The 15,000-nt window shown below is 48.8% G+C and overlaps 4 protein-coding genes across 4 annotated transcripts in view; 3 read left to right on the forward strand and 1 right to left on the reverse strand.

Moving 5' to 3' along the window:
* Nucleotides 1–471: 471 nt before the first annotated feature.
* EAH_00044670 (hypothetical protein, conserved) lies at nt 472–2,265 on the forward strand (the record flags this gene model as incomplete). The annotated part of the gene is made up of 4 exons (XM_013391645.1): nt 472–742; nt 946–1,159; nt 1,646–1,715; nt 1,918–2,265. The coding sequence occupies 4 exons, from the start codon at nt 472–474 to the stop codon at nt 2,263–2,265; spliced, it is 903 nt and encodes a 300-aa protein (XP_013247099.1).
* A 2,010-nt stretch (nt 2,266–4,275) lies between these two features.
* EAH_00044680 (hypothetical protein, conserved) lies at nt 4,276–5,862 on the reverse strand (the record flags this gene model as incomplete). The annotated part of the gene is made up of 2 exons (XM_013391646.1): nt 4,276–4,323; nt 4,648–5,862. 2 exons carry the CDS (start codon nt 5,860–5,862, stop codon nt 4,276–4,278), a joined length of 1,263 nt encoding a protein of 420 aa, XP_013247100.1.
* A 588-nt stretch (nt 5,863–6,450) lies between these two features.
* Nucleotides 6,451–7,896, forward strand: EAH_00044690 (Apicoplast PPC1, related; the record flags this gene model as incomplete). Its single annotated transcript, XM_013391647.1, has 1 exon — nt 6,451–7,896. The coding sequence occupies one exon, from the start codon at nt 6,451–6,453 to the stop codon at nt 7,894–7,896; it is 1,446 nt and encodes a 481-aa protein (XP_013247101.1).
* Nucleotides 7,897–9,661: 1,765 nt separating this feature from the next.
* EAH_00044700 (hypothetical protein, conserved) overlaps nt 9,662–15,000 on the forward strand; it is a gene marked incomplete at both ends in the record, with an annotated part of 6,494 nt that continues 1,155 nt past the window's right edge. Inside the window, 7 exons of the mRNA XM_013391648.1 lie at nt 9,662–9,772; nt 10,325–10,594; nt 10,830–10,888; nt 11,100–11,293; nt 11,886–11,970; nt 13,440–13,587; nt 13,996–14,106. Coding sequence (XP_013247102.1) covers nt 9,662–9,772; nt 10,325–10,594; nt 10,830–10,888; nt 11,100–11,293; nt 11,886–11,970; nt 13,440–13,587; nt 13,996–14,106 — 978 coding nt within the window. The remainder of the gene's footprint in view (nt 9,773–10,324; nt 10,595–10,829; nt 10,889–11,099; nt 11,294–11,885; nt 11,971–13,439; nt 13,588–13,995; nt 14,107–15,000) is intronic.

Raw genomic sequence — 15,000 nt, forward strand, 5'->3', positions numbered from 1 at the left:
ATATATATATATGTATATACATATACATATATATATATGTATATATATATATATATCCCCTCTGCTGCATCATTTGCTGCTGCTGCTGTTTCCTTTGCTGCTGCCTGCTGTGCTACCGCTGCTGTCGTGGTTGCTGCTGCTTCTTTTGCTGCTACAACTATTCCTAATGCTCTGCCGCTACTGCTACAACAACAACAACTGCTGCTGCTGCTACTGCTGCTACAACACCTAGTGCTGCTGCTGCAACAATCCTACTGCTGCTGCTGCTGCTAGCAGGCCACCTACAGTTCGTATGTTTGTGTTTGTCTTTGCTGCTGCTGCTGCTGTTGCTGCTGCTGCTGCTGTTGCTGCTGCTGCTGTTGCTGCTGCTGCATGCAGACATTGCTGCGTCTGATGTCTGTGGGCGTCCCTGTTGCGTTTATTTCTTTGTCTTGGAGCCGAAGAATAATCTATCAGGGGCTGAGGCGTCTGATGCGGGGGGCGCTGCAGCAAATTCTTCTTGACAACCCTCAGGAGGAGATAGCATTTGCTTGGCAGCCGCTTAACTTAGCTGCCTTTGAAAGTGCTGCTCGACTGCTACAAGGAGACACCAGCAGCAGCAGCAGCAGCAGCAGCAGCAGCAGTTTAGCTGTACGCACCCTAGCAGCTATTGCTGCTGACGGCTTCCAGCTTCCTGTAGATACGCCGCTGCTTTGTGTTGAATCTAACGAACTCTACTTCGGAAGTGATGGGGTATCCACAGGTGAGGGTTTAGGGTTTAGGGTTTAGGGTTTAGGGTTTAGGGTTTAGAGTTTGGGGTTTAGGGTTTAGGGTTTAGGGGCCTCGGGGTTTGTTTCACAGGTGATGGTTTAGGGTTTAGGGCATACGGTTTGGGGGGTGGGCTTCGGGGTTTAGGGTTTAGGGTTTAGGGTTTAGGGTTTAGGGTTTAGGGTTTGGTGTGTTTAGGCGAGCTGCATCGAAATGTTGTTGCTCCCTCTGATAAACTCCAAACTCTTCAGAGGAGACAACGCTGGGCGACAGGAATAAGAAAGCTGCAGCAGCAGATGGATCAGCAGCAGCAGCAGCAAGATGCTGCTGCTGCTGCTGCTGCTGCTGGAGTTGGCCGTGGAGAATATCCCGCAGCGCCTGCTCCGAAGCTGACAGTCTTTGTTGGTGACTCGTGAGTATAGCCTCATCTTTCTTTGCTGCTGCTGCTGCTGCTGCTGCTTGTTCTGCTGCTGCTGCTGCCTGTGCTGGTGGTGCTGTTGCTTGTTCTGCTGTTGCTGCTGCTTATGCTGCTGGTGCTGCTGCTTGTTCCGCTGCTGCTGCTGCTTTTTCTCTTGTTCCTCCTCATGGTGCCGATGCTACTGCTTGTTCTGATGCTGCTGCTGCTTGTTCTGTTGCTGCTGTTGCTTGTTTTCCTGCTGATGCTGCTGCTTGTTTTGCTGCTGCTGCTCTGCTTGGTCTGCGTGTGGTGCTGCTGCTTGTGATACTGCTGCTGCTTCTGGTGTTTCTTCTGTCGCTGCTGTTGCTGCTGCGGTTGCTTCTGCTGCTGCTGCTGCTGCTGCTGATCCTGCCAATGCTTGAGCAGCAGCAGCAGCAGCAGCAGCTTCAGCAGCAGCAGCAGCAGCAGCAGCTGTTGTTGTTGTTGTTTGTTCGCGTTCAGGGTTGGAGATATAGCAGCATTCCTGCTTGCAGATGTAGCTATTCTTGTAGGCTACCGCCCGACCTCAAGGGTGAGGGTTTAGGGTTTAAGGTTTAGGGTTTAGGGTTTAGGGTTTAGGGTTAAGGGTTTATTGTGTAGGGGTTCGGGTTTAGGAGTTAGGGTTTAGGGTTTCATGTCTAGGGTTTAGTGCAGATTGTGTACGGTTTAGGGTTTAGGGTTTTAGGGTTGAGGGTTTAGGGTTTAGGGTTTAGGGTTTAGGTTTGTGCGTGCAGATAGCGCAGGTGAAGGAGCTCAAATTCTCTCCACTGTCGAATCTCCTCGCTTGCTTGAGAGGAGATTCTGCTGCTGCTGCTGCTGCTGCTGCTGAGGGTTCTGCTGCTGCTGCTGCTGAGGGTTCTGCTGCTGCTGCTGAGGGTTCTGCTGCTGCTACGTTATATAACTGCCTGCGGTCGGAGGGCTGGAGTGGGGTGCCTTCTGCTGTTGCTGCTGCTGCTACTGGCAGCAGCAGCAACAGCAACAGCAGCAGCAGCAGCAGCAACAGGACTGTATTTGTCACACGTGATTGGGTGGAGATCTATGCACTCTTCTTTGGGGCTTGGCCTTATACAGCAGCAGCATGAGAAGTGCATGCAGGAGACAGTCTCTAAAGAGACTTAATATTTTTAACTTTAGCGTTAGCTTTGCAGCAGCAGCAGCAGCAGCAGCTGCAGTAGCTGCAGGAGACAGTAAAGGAGACAGCCCAGCGGCGCCTTATATGCTGTTCCGTCTGTCGCCTTTATACACCTCAATGCTGCTGCAGCTCAGCTGAGGAGACAGCAGCTAACTGCACTGTCTCCTTTCTGTCTCCTACTGTCTCCTCGTTGTCTGTCTCCTGCATGCTTTAGAAGGCAAAGGGATAGGAGACACTTTGCACCTATTGCAGCAGCAGCAGCAGCAGCAGCAGCAGCAGGAGACGTAGCAGCAGCAACGCAGAAGAAGCAGGATTGACTGTCTCTTTATAAGCAGACAGTTTGTAGCAGCGGCTGCATCTGTCTCTTCTGCTGCTGCTGCTGCAGCAGCAGCAGCAGCAGAAGAGACAGCACCTCCTGAGGCCTTAAAGTGTCTCCTTTTAGGATGAGGGTGTAAGGAGACAGTTTGCGTTGGCTTCGCATTCATAAGCCTCCTTAGCCTATTTGTTTTTTTTTAATAAACTCTTATGTCTAAGCCCTGCTCTGTCTTTGTCTCTGTCTCCTCTCCCTGTCTCTTTCGGTGTCTCTTCTGTCTCTCTTTGTCTGCTCTTTATTTATCTCTCTGTCTCCTTCTCTTTTTAAACTATCTCTGTCTTCTTCTGCTTTTTATCTGTCTCCGTTTCTTCTTTATCTGTCTCTGTCTCTTCTGTTTCTTTTGCTGTCTCCTCTTCTATCTGTCTCTGTCTCTTTTACTTCTTTTTTTGTCTGTCTCTTTTATTTATCTGTCTGTCTCCTTCTTCTTTTTATCTGTCTGTCTCCATCTCTGTCTCTGTCGCTTAGACGCAGTAGAGAAGAGACAGCAGAGACAAAGAAAGGAGACAGAAGATAACAAATAAAAGATAAAAGATAAGAGAGGGGTAAAGGAGACAGAAGAAAGATAAATATAAAACAAACAAAGGAGACAAAGGAGACAGACGAATGAAGAAATATAAAACAAACAAAAAAGACAGAGAAGATAAAGCAGAAAAACAAACAGCAAACAGCTTTACTGGTGTCTGTCTCCTTTTCGTCTAAGGAGACAGTTTCTATATATATATATATATATATATTATATATTATATATGTACATATATATATATATATACATATATATATATATATATATATATGTCTCTCTTACTTTTTTGTTTAATGCATGCAGCGAACGGAGACTTATTTTATTTTTAATTTGTCTTTTTATTGTAAAGCATGTATAAAGATAAAAAGAAGAAGGAGACAGACTGCTGTCTCCTTTCTGTCCTCTGCTGTCTCTTCTTTGTCTCTGTCTCTTGCCCTCTGGTGGAGACGAAGACAAAGACAGACGGAGACAAAGACAGAAGGAGACAAAGACAGAAGGAGACTGAAACAAAGACAGGAGGAGACAGAGACAGAGAAAGAGAGACAGATAGAGACAGAGAGACAGGGAGAGAAAGATAGAGACAGACAGAGACAGAGAGACAGACAGAGACAGAAGGAGACAGAGACAAACACAGGAGGAGACAGAGACGGAGATAAAGACAGAGACAGGCAGAGACAGAGACAAAGACAGCAGGGGACAGAGCATTGCTGCAGGCTGTGTCTTAAAACAACAAAACAAGAAAAAGAATGTCTCTCCGCTGTACGTACACCGCAGACTCAGAAGGAATGGCAGCAGCAAGGCCGCAGACACCCAACTAGCTAGCTAGCTAGCTAGCTACCTAGTTAGCTGGCTTCCTCGTAGCTAGCTAGCTACCTGGCTTCCTCGTAGCTAGCTAGCTACTTCGATAGCTAGCTAGCTACTTCGATAGCTAGCTAACTAGCTAACTAGCTAGCCAGCTATCCAACGCAGGGCTAGCTAGATATGAACAGACTGTGGAGTGTGTCTAGCTAGCTAGCTAGCTAGCTAGCTAGACATACACCATAGCTGCCCGCTTGCGCTCAAGCTTAGCGCTTCAGCGGAGGGCCCCGTGGTGCGTCAGGCTGTGCGGGCCCCTACTAAACCCTAAACCCTAAACCCTAAACCCTAAACCCTTGGGGGCCTGTGGCTCGATAGGAAGGCCTCCCTCGCGGCATTTGACTCTTTAACAAGTCAGCGTAGAAACTCTGAAAAACAAATCAACACCCGAAACCCTAAACCCTAAAACCCTAAACCCTAAACCCTAAATCGGATACCCCTAAACCCCAAACCCTAAACCCTAAACACTAAACCCTGAGCCCTAGACCCCAGACCCAAAACCCTCAACCGTCAACCCCAAACCCTAAACCCTAAACCCTAAACCCTAAACCCTAAACCCTAAACCCTAAACCCTCGCTTACGAGTGCGAATGCGCAAAATTGTTGTTTATTGATATTCGGGGGAGAGCCGTCTACACCTCCTTTTGTTCTGCTCGGATGAAAACCCTTGACTCCTTTTCTAAGCAGCAGCAACTGAGGGGCCCCCAGGTGTCTGTCGAACCCTCGTGTGGTGTAGAAATCTACTAGCTGCATTAATAGCTGCTCCTCTGCTGCGCGTCGCTCTTCTACTGCTGCTGCTGCTGCTGCTGCGGGCGTTTCTGCTGCTGCTGTTGCTGTTGCTGCGGCCGTTTCTGCTGCTGATGCGGGCGTTTCTGCTGCTGCTGCTGCTGCGGTTGTTGCTGCTGCTGGTGGTGGTGGTGGTGGTTTACGAGCAGCAGCAGCAGCAGCAGCAGCAGCATGCTGCTTGGCAGCAGCAAGAAAGATGTTTGACTTAGAGAGACGAGTTAGTAGGGGCCCCAAGGGCTTACGTACTTCACAAGTTGAATAAGCTGTGTCCTTGCCGCTGTCTTCTGCTCTACTAGAAGAAGCAGCAGCAAATATTTCTTTTAGCTCTTGCTGCAGCACGCTGCTTGACAGCATCCATACACTCCATCGGGGGGCCTCCCAACGGAGGGGCCCCCGACGAGGGGGCCCCCTTGAAGCAATTCGAGGCCCTGCTGCAGCTGCTGCTGCTGTTGTTGCTGCTGCTGCTGCTGTTGTTGTTGCTGCTGCTGCTGCTGCTTCTCTTAGACGAGAGCGAATAATACCAGCAGATAATGCAGCAGGCCCAGATGCAGCAGCAGCAGCAGCTGCTGCTGCTGTTGGTGCTGCTGCTGTTGCTTCTATTGATACTGCTGCGGGTAGAGTGCCGGTGCTGCGCGGGTCGCCTCCATCAGCCGCTGCAGCGCCTTCCCCTTGCTGCTGCTGTTGCTGCTGCTGCTGCTGCTGCTGCTGCTGCTGCTTCCCATCGGGCTTTTGGTGTCCCCAGGGCCTCCACTTGCTCCAAATGCTGAAGTGTCTCTTCTGTTTGTCTCTTAAACTTTGCACAGCAAAAGGCCTATCTGCAGCAGCAGCAGCAGCACCTGCTGCTGCTGCTGCTGCTGCTGCCCCAGCAGCAGCAGCACACGGAGCTGCAACATGAAGTCCTTCTGCTGCTGCTGTTGCTGCTGCTGTTGCTGCTGCTGTTGCTGCTGCAGTACTCCAACTCCTCAGGGCCCCCCTGCTGAGAGGAGTGCATGCAGCAGGGGCCCTATACATTATTTTTATATATTAGAAACAAAAGAAATATATATTTAAAATAATAATAAGAGACAGCATATATATAATAACACCGAAGCAGCAGCAAATAGGAGACCCCTGGGGGGCCCCCCTGGGGGCCCCCCTCCTGCTGCTGCTGCTGCTGCAGCGGCGGAGACAGAAGAAGATAACTGCTGCTGCTACTGCTGCTGCAAACAAGAAAATCTCTTCCTTATACTTAGGGTTTGGGGTTTAGGGTTTAGGGTTTATGGCTTAGGGTTTAGGGTTTAGGGTTTAGGGTTTAGGGTTTAGGGTTTGTGTGTCTTGGGGGGTTTGAGGTCCTTGTGGGGTGGGGGTTGGCTGTAAACCCTTTAAACTGAAGCAGCAAAAAGAAGAAAAACTGCTGCTGCTCATTTGCAGCAGCAAGCAGCAGCAGCAAGCAGCCGCAGCAGCAAGAAAGGGGACACCTTGTGGAGTTGAGGGGACACCAGAGACTCTTAGCAAGGTGCTGCTGCTGCTGCTGCTGTAGCTGCTGCTGCTGAAGCTGCGGCTGCTGCTGCTGGCTGCAGACTGTCAACTGCTGCAGCCAGGCGGCTGTGGGTGTGAGAGATGCTGACGCCACGCCTGCTGCAGCAACAGCAGCTGCAGCTGCAGCAGCAGCTGCAGCAGCAGCGGCGACAGCGGCTCTTCAGGTCTATGCAGCTGCTGCTGCTGGGTTTGTATTGCGTGTTTATCTTTAGTGCTGCTGCAGCAGACGGTGTGCTGCTGCCTAACAGCCGCTCTCCCTCTTCGTTTCATCTCGGCTCCTCCCTGTGGGGCCCCTACCCCAGCAGCAGCACCCTGTTTGCTGCGCGGAAGCAGCAGCAGCAGCAGCAGCAGCAGCAGCAGCAGGTGGGATTGGGTACACGCACTCTGGCCTTCGCCAACCCCTTTGGGGCCCTTCGTGGTTTGCTGAAGCGGAAAGGAGGGTCGGATGACAGCAGCAGCATAGGAGATACGAGCAGCAGCAGCAGCAGCAGCAGCAGCAACAACAACAACAGCAACACAAGCAGCAACGGCGAGAGCAACAACGGCAGCAGCGGTGCAGCAACAGCACAAGCAGCAGCAGCACAAGCAGCTGTAGACGCTGCTGTTGGGGCAGCAATTGAGTTTGCTGCTGAACAATTGGGGGCCCTGAGGCAAGAAGTGCAGTCCTTGCTGCTGCAGCAGCTGCAGCAGCAGCAGCAACAGCAGCACAGAAAAAAGGGAGACCCAGAGGAGAGGCGTCTGCCTGTCACTGAAATGGCTGCAGCTGCTGTTACTGCTGCAGCAAAGAAGAAACTGCATGCAGCTGTATCCAAAACAGCAGCAGCAGCAGCAGTTGCTGCTGCTGCTGCAGCTGCAGACGGCAGGCTACAGCGTGCTGAAACACAGATAGAAGCCTATGTAGACAGGGAGGCGAAGGGCTTGTTTCAGCAGCAGATGCAGCAGCAGATTCTGTTGCTGCTCCAGCCCTTCGTGTCTGGGAGTGCTGCTGCTGCTGCTGCTGCTGGTGCAGAGGGCAAGGGAGGCCGCAGCAGCGAAGGGAGAAGCCCGGAGCAGCAGCTAGAAGCTGCTGCTGCTGCTGTGTTGCAGCAGTTTGATAGTTTGCTGCTACAATGTATTCCTTCTTCCCAGGTGCGGGAGCGTTGGGGGTGCATGGAGCTGCAGCAGCTGCTGCAGCAGCAGCTGCTGCTGCATGCAAAGGGTATGCGCATGCAGAGGAGCGAGCAGCAGCAGCAGGCTGAGACGTTGCTGCGGGTGGTGCAGCATCAGCAGGGTTTGCTGCAGCAGCTGCAGCAGCAGCTGCAGCAGGAGCAGCAGCCCAGGCCCTTCTCTATGGGGGCTGCCTATAGGGTGCCAGACACAAATCTTCAAATAGCAGCAGCAGCAAGACAAGGAAGGCTGCAGCTCAACCTTACATGCGTTCCTGATGATTCTCCTGCTGCTGCTGCTGGTGTCTTAGGGCAGCAAGGGTTTGTTCGTGGGGTTGAGGGCCTAGGAAACCTCGGCATCAGCTGCAGCTTCTCTATTTAAAACAAACTTTCTGCTAATTCTACTCCTCATGAAATGAAACTGCTGCTGCTGCTCTTGCTGCTGCTGCTGCTGCTGCTCTTGCTGCGCTGTTGCTGTTGTTGTTGCTGCGCTGTTGCTACTGCGCTGTTGCTACTGCGCTGTTGCTACTGCGCTGTTGTTGCTGCGAATCTCGTTGCTGCGGATGTGCCGCTACGGATGTTGTTCGCGTTAGTGCTGCTGCACCTGGTGTTGCTCTTGTTCTGCTGCTGCTCCTGCTGCTGCTGCGTCTGAGCTAAAGCAGCAAAAGCTGTATTGCCGCTCCTTAGCGAGGCCCCTCAGCAACAGCAGCAAACAGATTTGTTGCGAGTTACTGTAGGATGCAGCGGGTGGGGGCTGGGGACCCTAAACCCTAAACCCTACCTGCTAAACCGTAAACCCTAGCTGCTAAACCGTAAACCCTAGCTGCTAAGCCCTAAACGATTGCTGCTAAACCTGAATCCCTTGTGGCTAACATTTAAATGATAAACCCCAAGCCCTTGTTGCTAAACCCTCAAACCCTCACATCTAATCTAGAGCTGACTGCTGCTGCTGCTTGCACACCAAAGCCCTCTTCCTGTGAAGGGTTTAGGGTTTAGGGTTTAGTGTTTAGAGCGGGAGTCCCTGCATTGTGTTGATTTGAGTTGTGTTTCAATGCATTGTTTATAATATTCACTGAAGAGTTTTATTTAAACTTGTTTCTTGCTAAGTAATACCGGCCGTGCAAAGCAATGGCGGTGCTCAGACTTTTTTTTGAATAATTCGGAGGAATATTCAAAAGAATAAGATTAATTAGCTTTTTTGTTCTTGTTTTTCAAAGGTAAATGCTTCGAAAGAAAAGTGATATTCACGAATTTTCCCGTGCTGTCGTGCTGCCGATCGCTGAGAAGTAGAGGGGGTAATTGCGTAAAAATAAGCTTTTTGTGTATAGATGGCCATTGCTTTACAGAGATTAAAGCAAAATTACAACATAATATCAACAAAAAACACTGAAATTGCGGCTTTTTAAAGGTGAGCATACACCGGAAGTTGAATGGACCACTGTGAAGGCAGACGAAAATAGGCAAATACCCAGCAACAGCTGTGGAATACGGTTGTTAGGAGAGAGATTTTAGTAAAATGTTTGAGAATATCCATAAAAAACAAAGAATTTCATTTTTTTAAACTGCGAAAAGAAAGAAAGAAGCAGCGGTATGTCAGTTAGACACCAACGGCTCATGCATAATGCCAGTGCGCCTCGTAGACCCTACAAGACGGTGGAGCATCTTCAGCTTTTTGAGTATTAATTCAACAAAACAATTCAATAAAAACCTCCAAATCTCAATTTTATTGACGTTCTTCTTTTCAGGTTGTCGCTTTCTCTCCTTTTCGCTCGGTTTCCCATTGAGCTGCACGCGCGGCCGGGCTCCCTCTGACAGTGCACGCGGTGAGTTGTAGGGGCGTTTTTCTGCATTAATTTATGAATGAATTTCAAAAATTCAAATGAAATTAGATTTATGCAGATTTTTACATTCTATTAATACCAGATTGAGCTACAGAGAGCGACGTACAAGAGCGGAATCAGAGCCGTACATGTTTTTTCTTCTTCTTGCTTTGCTGCTTGTTTGGCTGCAGCTTGTGAGGCGTTTCTGTGCGATCTTAGGAGTTTACCGTGTTATTCAAGAACCCGCCTTCTACGGGTTTGTTGATACAGTTGTCTGTACAGCCCAGACATTCAAATAACTGCTGCTTTCCACATTCTTCTGTCAGCATGGCGTTGCCTCCCTTTGAGGCGACTTCTTCACAAGAAGCAGAATGCTGCCACCTCGGACGCCCAATCTTTGAGTCCCTCGACCACCCTGCGATTTTCCGCTTTCGAAAGGTGTGAAGCGTCACCAGCGCATGCAGCTGCAGCACCTGCATCAGCTGCAGCAGCATCTGCAGCAGCAGCTGCAGCTGTATCACACCACCGCAGCAGCGCCACCTCCTGCAGCATAGCAACAGCACCACTATCTGCTGCAGCATAGCAACAACAGCAGCACCTGCTGCTGCACATCACTACACCAGGTGCTGCTGGATCGACGGTGTGCAGACAGCTCAGCAGCACCACCGTAGCGAGGCCCCTTCGTGGGTTGCTGCTAAGACAGCCTGCATCCGATGTATTGTTATTAAATGAATATTCATGGTTGAGATCAACAGAGATAACATCGAAATGCACAAAGAAGTTTTCCTTACAAACAGAATAAGCGCACCGCTTTGTGTGTACTTCTGTCATTCTAGAGGGCAATTATATTATTCAGGGAATAAAGCAAGAAGGTTTAAAGTGCATATACACCTACCTAATACTGCTGCTACTGCTGCTGCTGCTGCTGCTGCTGCTGCTGCTGTTGCTGCTGCTGCTGCTGTTGCTGCTGCTGCTGCTGTTGTTTTTCAGGACTATCAGCAGCACCGTCTGGGCCATGCAAAGGGGGCGAAGGGTGAAGTAGGGGAGGCGCTTCGGGAGGTGCAGGAGCAGCAGCAGCAGCACGGTGGTGCAGGGCAGCAGCATCATGCAGCACCTCGTCTACCCGAAGGGATATCTGAAGAAGATGCAGAGTCTCTTCTGTCTCCTTTCGGGGCCTATGAAGCAGACTCACCCTTTCATAGAGACGAACAACTCCTTTTACAAATCGCTAGGTGGCGAATGGCTTATCAGAGATTCAGGGTAAACCTCAAGCATAAACACTAACAAATGCAGACCAATGCATGCATGCATGCGTGCATGCATGCATGCGTACTTGGGGGCTCGGGAGGCCTCAGGGGAAGGAGGGGGAGAGAGGGATGCTGCTGCTGATTCCGCTGTTGTTGTTATTGCTGCTGCTGCTGCTGCTGCTGCTGCTGCTGCTGCTGCTGCTGCTGCTGCTGCTGCTGCTTCTGTTCATATATGCATGCGCACACAGACAGGAGGTGCAAGGGGAGCTGCAGGAGACCTCGAAGAAATCGCACGGGGACTCAGTCTGTAAGCAAAGTCGCTGCTGTTGCTGCTGCTGCTGTTGCTGTTGCTGTTGCTGCTGCTGCTGCAACTGTTGCTGCTGCAATCTGTGTTTGTGTCTTCTTGCATGCATGTTGCATGCATGCATTCCCGCGGCATCAGTACAGCTGAGCGATCCGCTTCCACCTAACCACTGCTGCTGCTGCTGTTGCTGTTGCTGCTGCTGCTGCTGCTGCAGGAAGGCGTTGAAGCTGCTGCCAGTGGTGCAGCTTGCTGAGGTGCTCAAGAGAGACAAGCAGCCGAAAGCCCCGGAGCTGCAGCTGCCTTCACCTCATCTACACTTCGGAGGAGGGAAGCTAGGGTTTGGCTTAGTGCTGCAGGCGATGCTGCGAGCGCAGATGAAGGATTTGATTTTGCTGCAGAGACCCTCAGGTGCAGCAGCACTCCTCCTGCTTGCTGCTGTCTTCTGCTGTCTCTGTTGCTGTTTATCTCCTTCGTTGTCTCTCTTTGTCTTCGTTTTGTTTATGGATATTATATATATATATAAACATATATATATATTAACATATATATATGCGTATATATATATATATATCTTTTATTATTTTCTTCTTTATCTCTGTCTTTGTTTATTTCCTTCTCTCTGTCTCTGTCTTTTTTTTTGTTTGTTCTTCTGTCTCTTGATCTCTTTGTTTGTTTCTTTTTCTTTCATCTGTCTCCTTCGTTGTCTTCTTCTGTCTCCTACCTTCTCTTTGTTAGCTAGCTAGCTACATATACACAGCCTTCTGGCTAGCTAGCTAGCTACACGTGTGCTGCTTGTACTACTTTGTGATTCGCCGGTGCTGCTGCTGCTGCTGCTGCTGCTGTTGCTTTTCCTGTTGCTGCTGGTGCTGTTTCTCTTCTTGCGGCTGCTGCTGCTGTTTATTTTCCTGCTGTTGCTGCTGTTGTTTTTTTTCTGTTGCTGTTGCTATTTCTGCTGCTGCTGCTGCTGCTGTTTCTGCTGCTGCTGCTGCTGCTGCTGCAGAGGACTTCAAGCCGCTGCTGGAGGCCGAGAAGAGAGAGTCTGTACCTGTGTTTGTAAACGGAGAGAAAGTGTGCAGCCTTCGAGTGTATGTACACCCCAAAGAAGTTGAAGACCTCATCGAAACCCTCAAAACAAAAGCGCATCACGCCAGCCTCTCCGCCGGAGAAACAGCGAGTTAGCTGCTGCTGCTGCTGCTGCTGTTTCTGTTGCTGTTGTTTCTGCTGCTGCTGCTGCTGTTCTTGTTTCTGTTGCTGTTGCTGCTGTTTCTGCTGCTGCTGCTGCTGCTACTTCTGCTGTTCCTTTTTCTGTTGTTGTTGTTTCTGCTGTTGCTGCTGCTGCTGCTGCTGGTGTTTTTGCTGTTGCTGTTGCTGCTGCTGCTGTTTCTGCTGCTGCTGCTGCTGATGTTGCTGCTACTGCTGATGCTGGTTCTACTGTCGCTATTTCTTTTTGCTGTTCTTTCTGCTGCTGCTGCTGCTTCCGCTATTGCTGCTGCTATTGCTGTTGATGCTGCTTGCGAATTGTTTGTGTTTGCACTTTGTATGAAGATACCATCAATAAAATTTGTCTTTTGGGGCTTTGTTTGGGGAGCTGCCGCATGCATGCATGCACTTACATTATATCCATGCATGCGTGCATGCATGCACTAACCTTATATGAATGCATGCATGCATGGATGCATGCATGCACTAGCCTTATATGAATGCATCCATGCATGCATGCATGGATGCATATACACTCCATGCATGCATGCATGCATAAATGCATGCATGCATGCATGCATATACATGCATGCAGGACATTTTGTGTTGACGAGCGACTCCCGCATAATTTTGGAGTTAACAAAAATCGCAGGCAGCCTCAGCTGCTCGCTGGGCCCTGCATTAAAGACAGCTTTGGGGCCGCTGCTGCAGCAGCTACCTGACACGTAAGCAAGTAAAGAATGCATGCATGCATATATATTCTCTTAATTTATATGTACATAAGTAGATATGCATATATATATATGTATATATATATATATATATATATGTATATGCATATATGCATGCACATTAACAATCTTTTTATATCATATATATAGATGTATATATATGAATATATGCATATAGTGTATGCACATATATATATATATATATGTATATATATATAATATATATATATACATATGTATGCATATATATATATGTATATACATATATATATATATATATATATATATAGACAAAGATATACATGTAGATAAATATGTGATATATATATCTTTATATGTAGTTATTCGCTATTGAGTTGTTGGCTGTAGTTTGCAAAACAAAACAAAACAAACAAATGAATGCTTTTGCTGCTGCTGCTGTTGCTTCTAGCAGCAACATCAGCAGCAGCAAGACAGAGTGCTGCAGCACCAATGGCAGCAGAAAATGCAGCAGCAAAAACAGCAGTTGTCTCTTCAGCAGCAGCAGCAGCAGCATCCAGCATCCATGCCTATCTCATCCTAAGGGTTTAGCGTTCAGGGTTTAGGGTTTAGGGTTTAGGGTTTAGGGTTTAGGGTTTGTGCAGGCCTGAGGAGGAGCGCGTGATATTATATGCATGCGAGAACGATCACGGGGCTGTCGCGCGACTTAAAGAGGATTTAAAAAATAAATTGCTGCTGCTGCCCTGTATGGTTGACAGAATATGTGCAAGCAGACATATCTTTAGCGACAAGGTGAGAGCAGCAGCAGCAGCAGTAGCAGCAGCAGCAGCAGCAGCAGCAGCAAGTGCGGCAGCAACAACAATAGCAGCAGCAGCAGCATAAAAGCAGCAGGAATAGAAGCAAAAGCAGCACCAGTAGCAGCAAGAACAGCAGCAAACTCTCCACGAGCAACAGTAGCAGCAACATTAGCAGCAAAAAGAGCAGCAGTAGCAGTAACACCAGCAGCAATAACAGCAGCAATAGCAGCAGCAGCAGCAGCAGCAGCAGCCCGAATTTTATTCTTTCGCTGAGAGGGGCATCAGCCTTCGTTCAATATGTAATATGCAGCATATCTGCTGTCTATATATATATATATATTATATATATTATATATATATATATTTATATATATTTATTTGTTTATTTGTTTTATTGCTGCAGATAGAGGTGGTTGCTGAGCCTTATGAAGGAGAGATAGTTGTCTTAGACAGACCGGAGACAGCTCCTCCGCCTCCTTTCGGAGGAAGCAATGTGCATGCACCTCAGCTGCAAGTAAAAGCTGCTGTCTCCTTTTATGTTTTGTCTGTCTCTGTTTGATGTGCTGCTGTCTCCTTTTATGTTTTGTCTGTCTCTGTTTAATGTGCTGCTGTCTCCTTTTATGTTTTATTTGTCTCGTCTTCTGTCTCTGTTCATTGTAATTGCTTCTTCTGTCTCTCTTTATTGTATGTTTGTGCTCTGCTGTCTCTGCTGTCTCTGCTGTCTCTGTTTATTTTATTTTATTCTGCTGTCTCCTTTTTTATTTTGTGTGTCTGTTTATTCTTCTGTCTTTGTTTGTCTCTCTTTGTCTTCATTATTTGTCTCCTTTGTTTGTCTCCTTTTGTCTTTTACTTATTTCTTTTACTTATTTCCTTTGCTCCGCAAGCAGCAGCAGCACGAGCAGCAGCAGCAGCACGAGCAGCACGAGCAGCTGCAGCAGCACGAGCAGCACGAGCAGCAGCAGCAGCATCAGCACGAGCAGCAGCAGCAGCACGAGCATCAGCACTAGCAGCAGCACGAGCAGCAGGACGAGAATCAGCACGAGAATCAGCACGAGCATCAACAGCAGCAGCACGAGCAGCAGCACGAGCAGGAGCATCAGCATCAGCACGAGCAGCAGCAGTAGCAGCATTACGAGCAGCAGCAGGAGCAGCAGCACCTGATATTGTGTGATATGTTTGCAGGCGTCTGCTCATTATCTCTGTCAGCGTAAAATTGGTTTAGTTAACGGCCTCCACACAACTTTAGCCTTTTTAACTGCATGCAAATATAAAAAAGAACTGCTGCAGGCAATCAAACAAACAACAAAGCCGAAAACAAATAATCTCCAGTCTTCGCCTTCACAAGTCAGCCATGCTGCTGCTGCTGCTGCTGCTGCTGATGCTGCTGCTGTTGCTGCTGCTGCTGTTG

Source organism: Eimeria acervulina, genomic scaffold (genome assembly GCF_000499425.1).
Source record: "Eimeria acervulina Houghton genomic scaffold, Eah_scaff621, whole genome shotgun sequence".
NCBI lineage: Eukaryota > Apicomplexa > Conoidasida > Eucoccidiorida > Eimeriidae > Eimeria > Eimeria acervulina.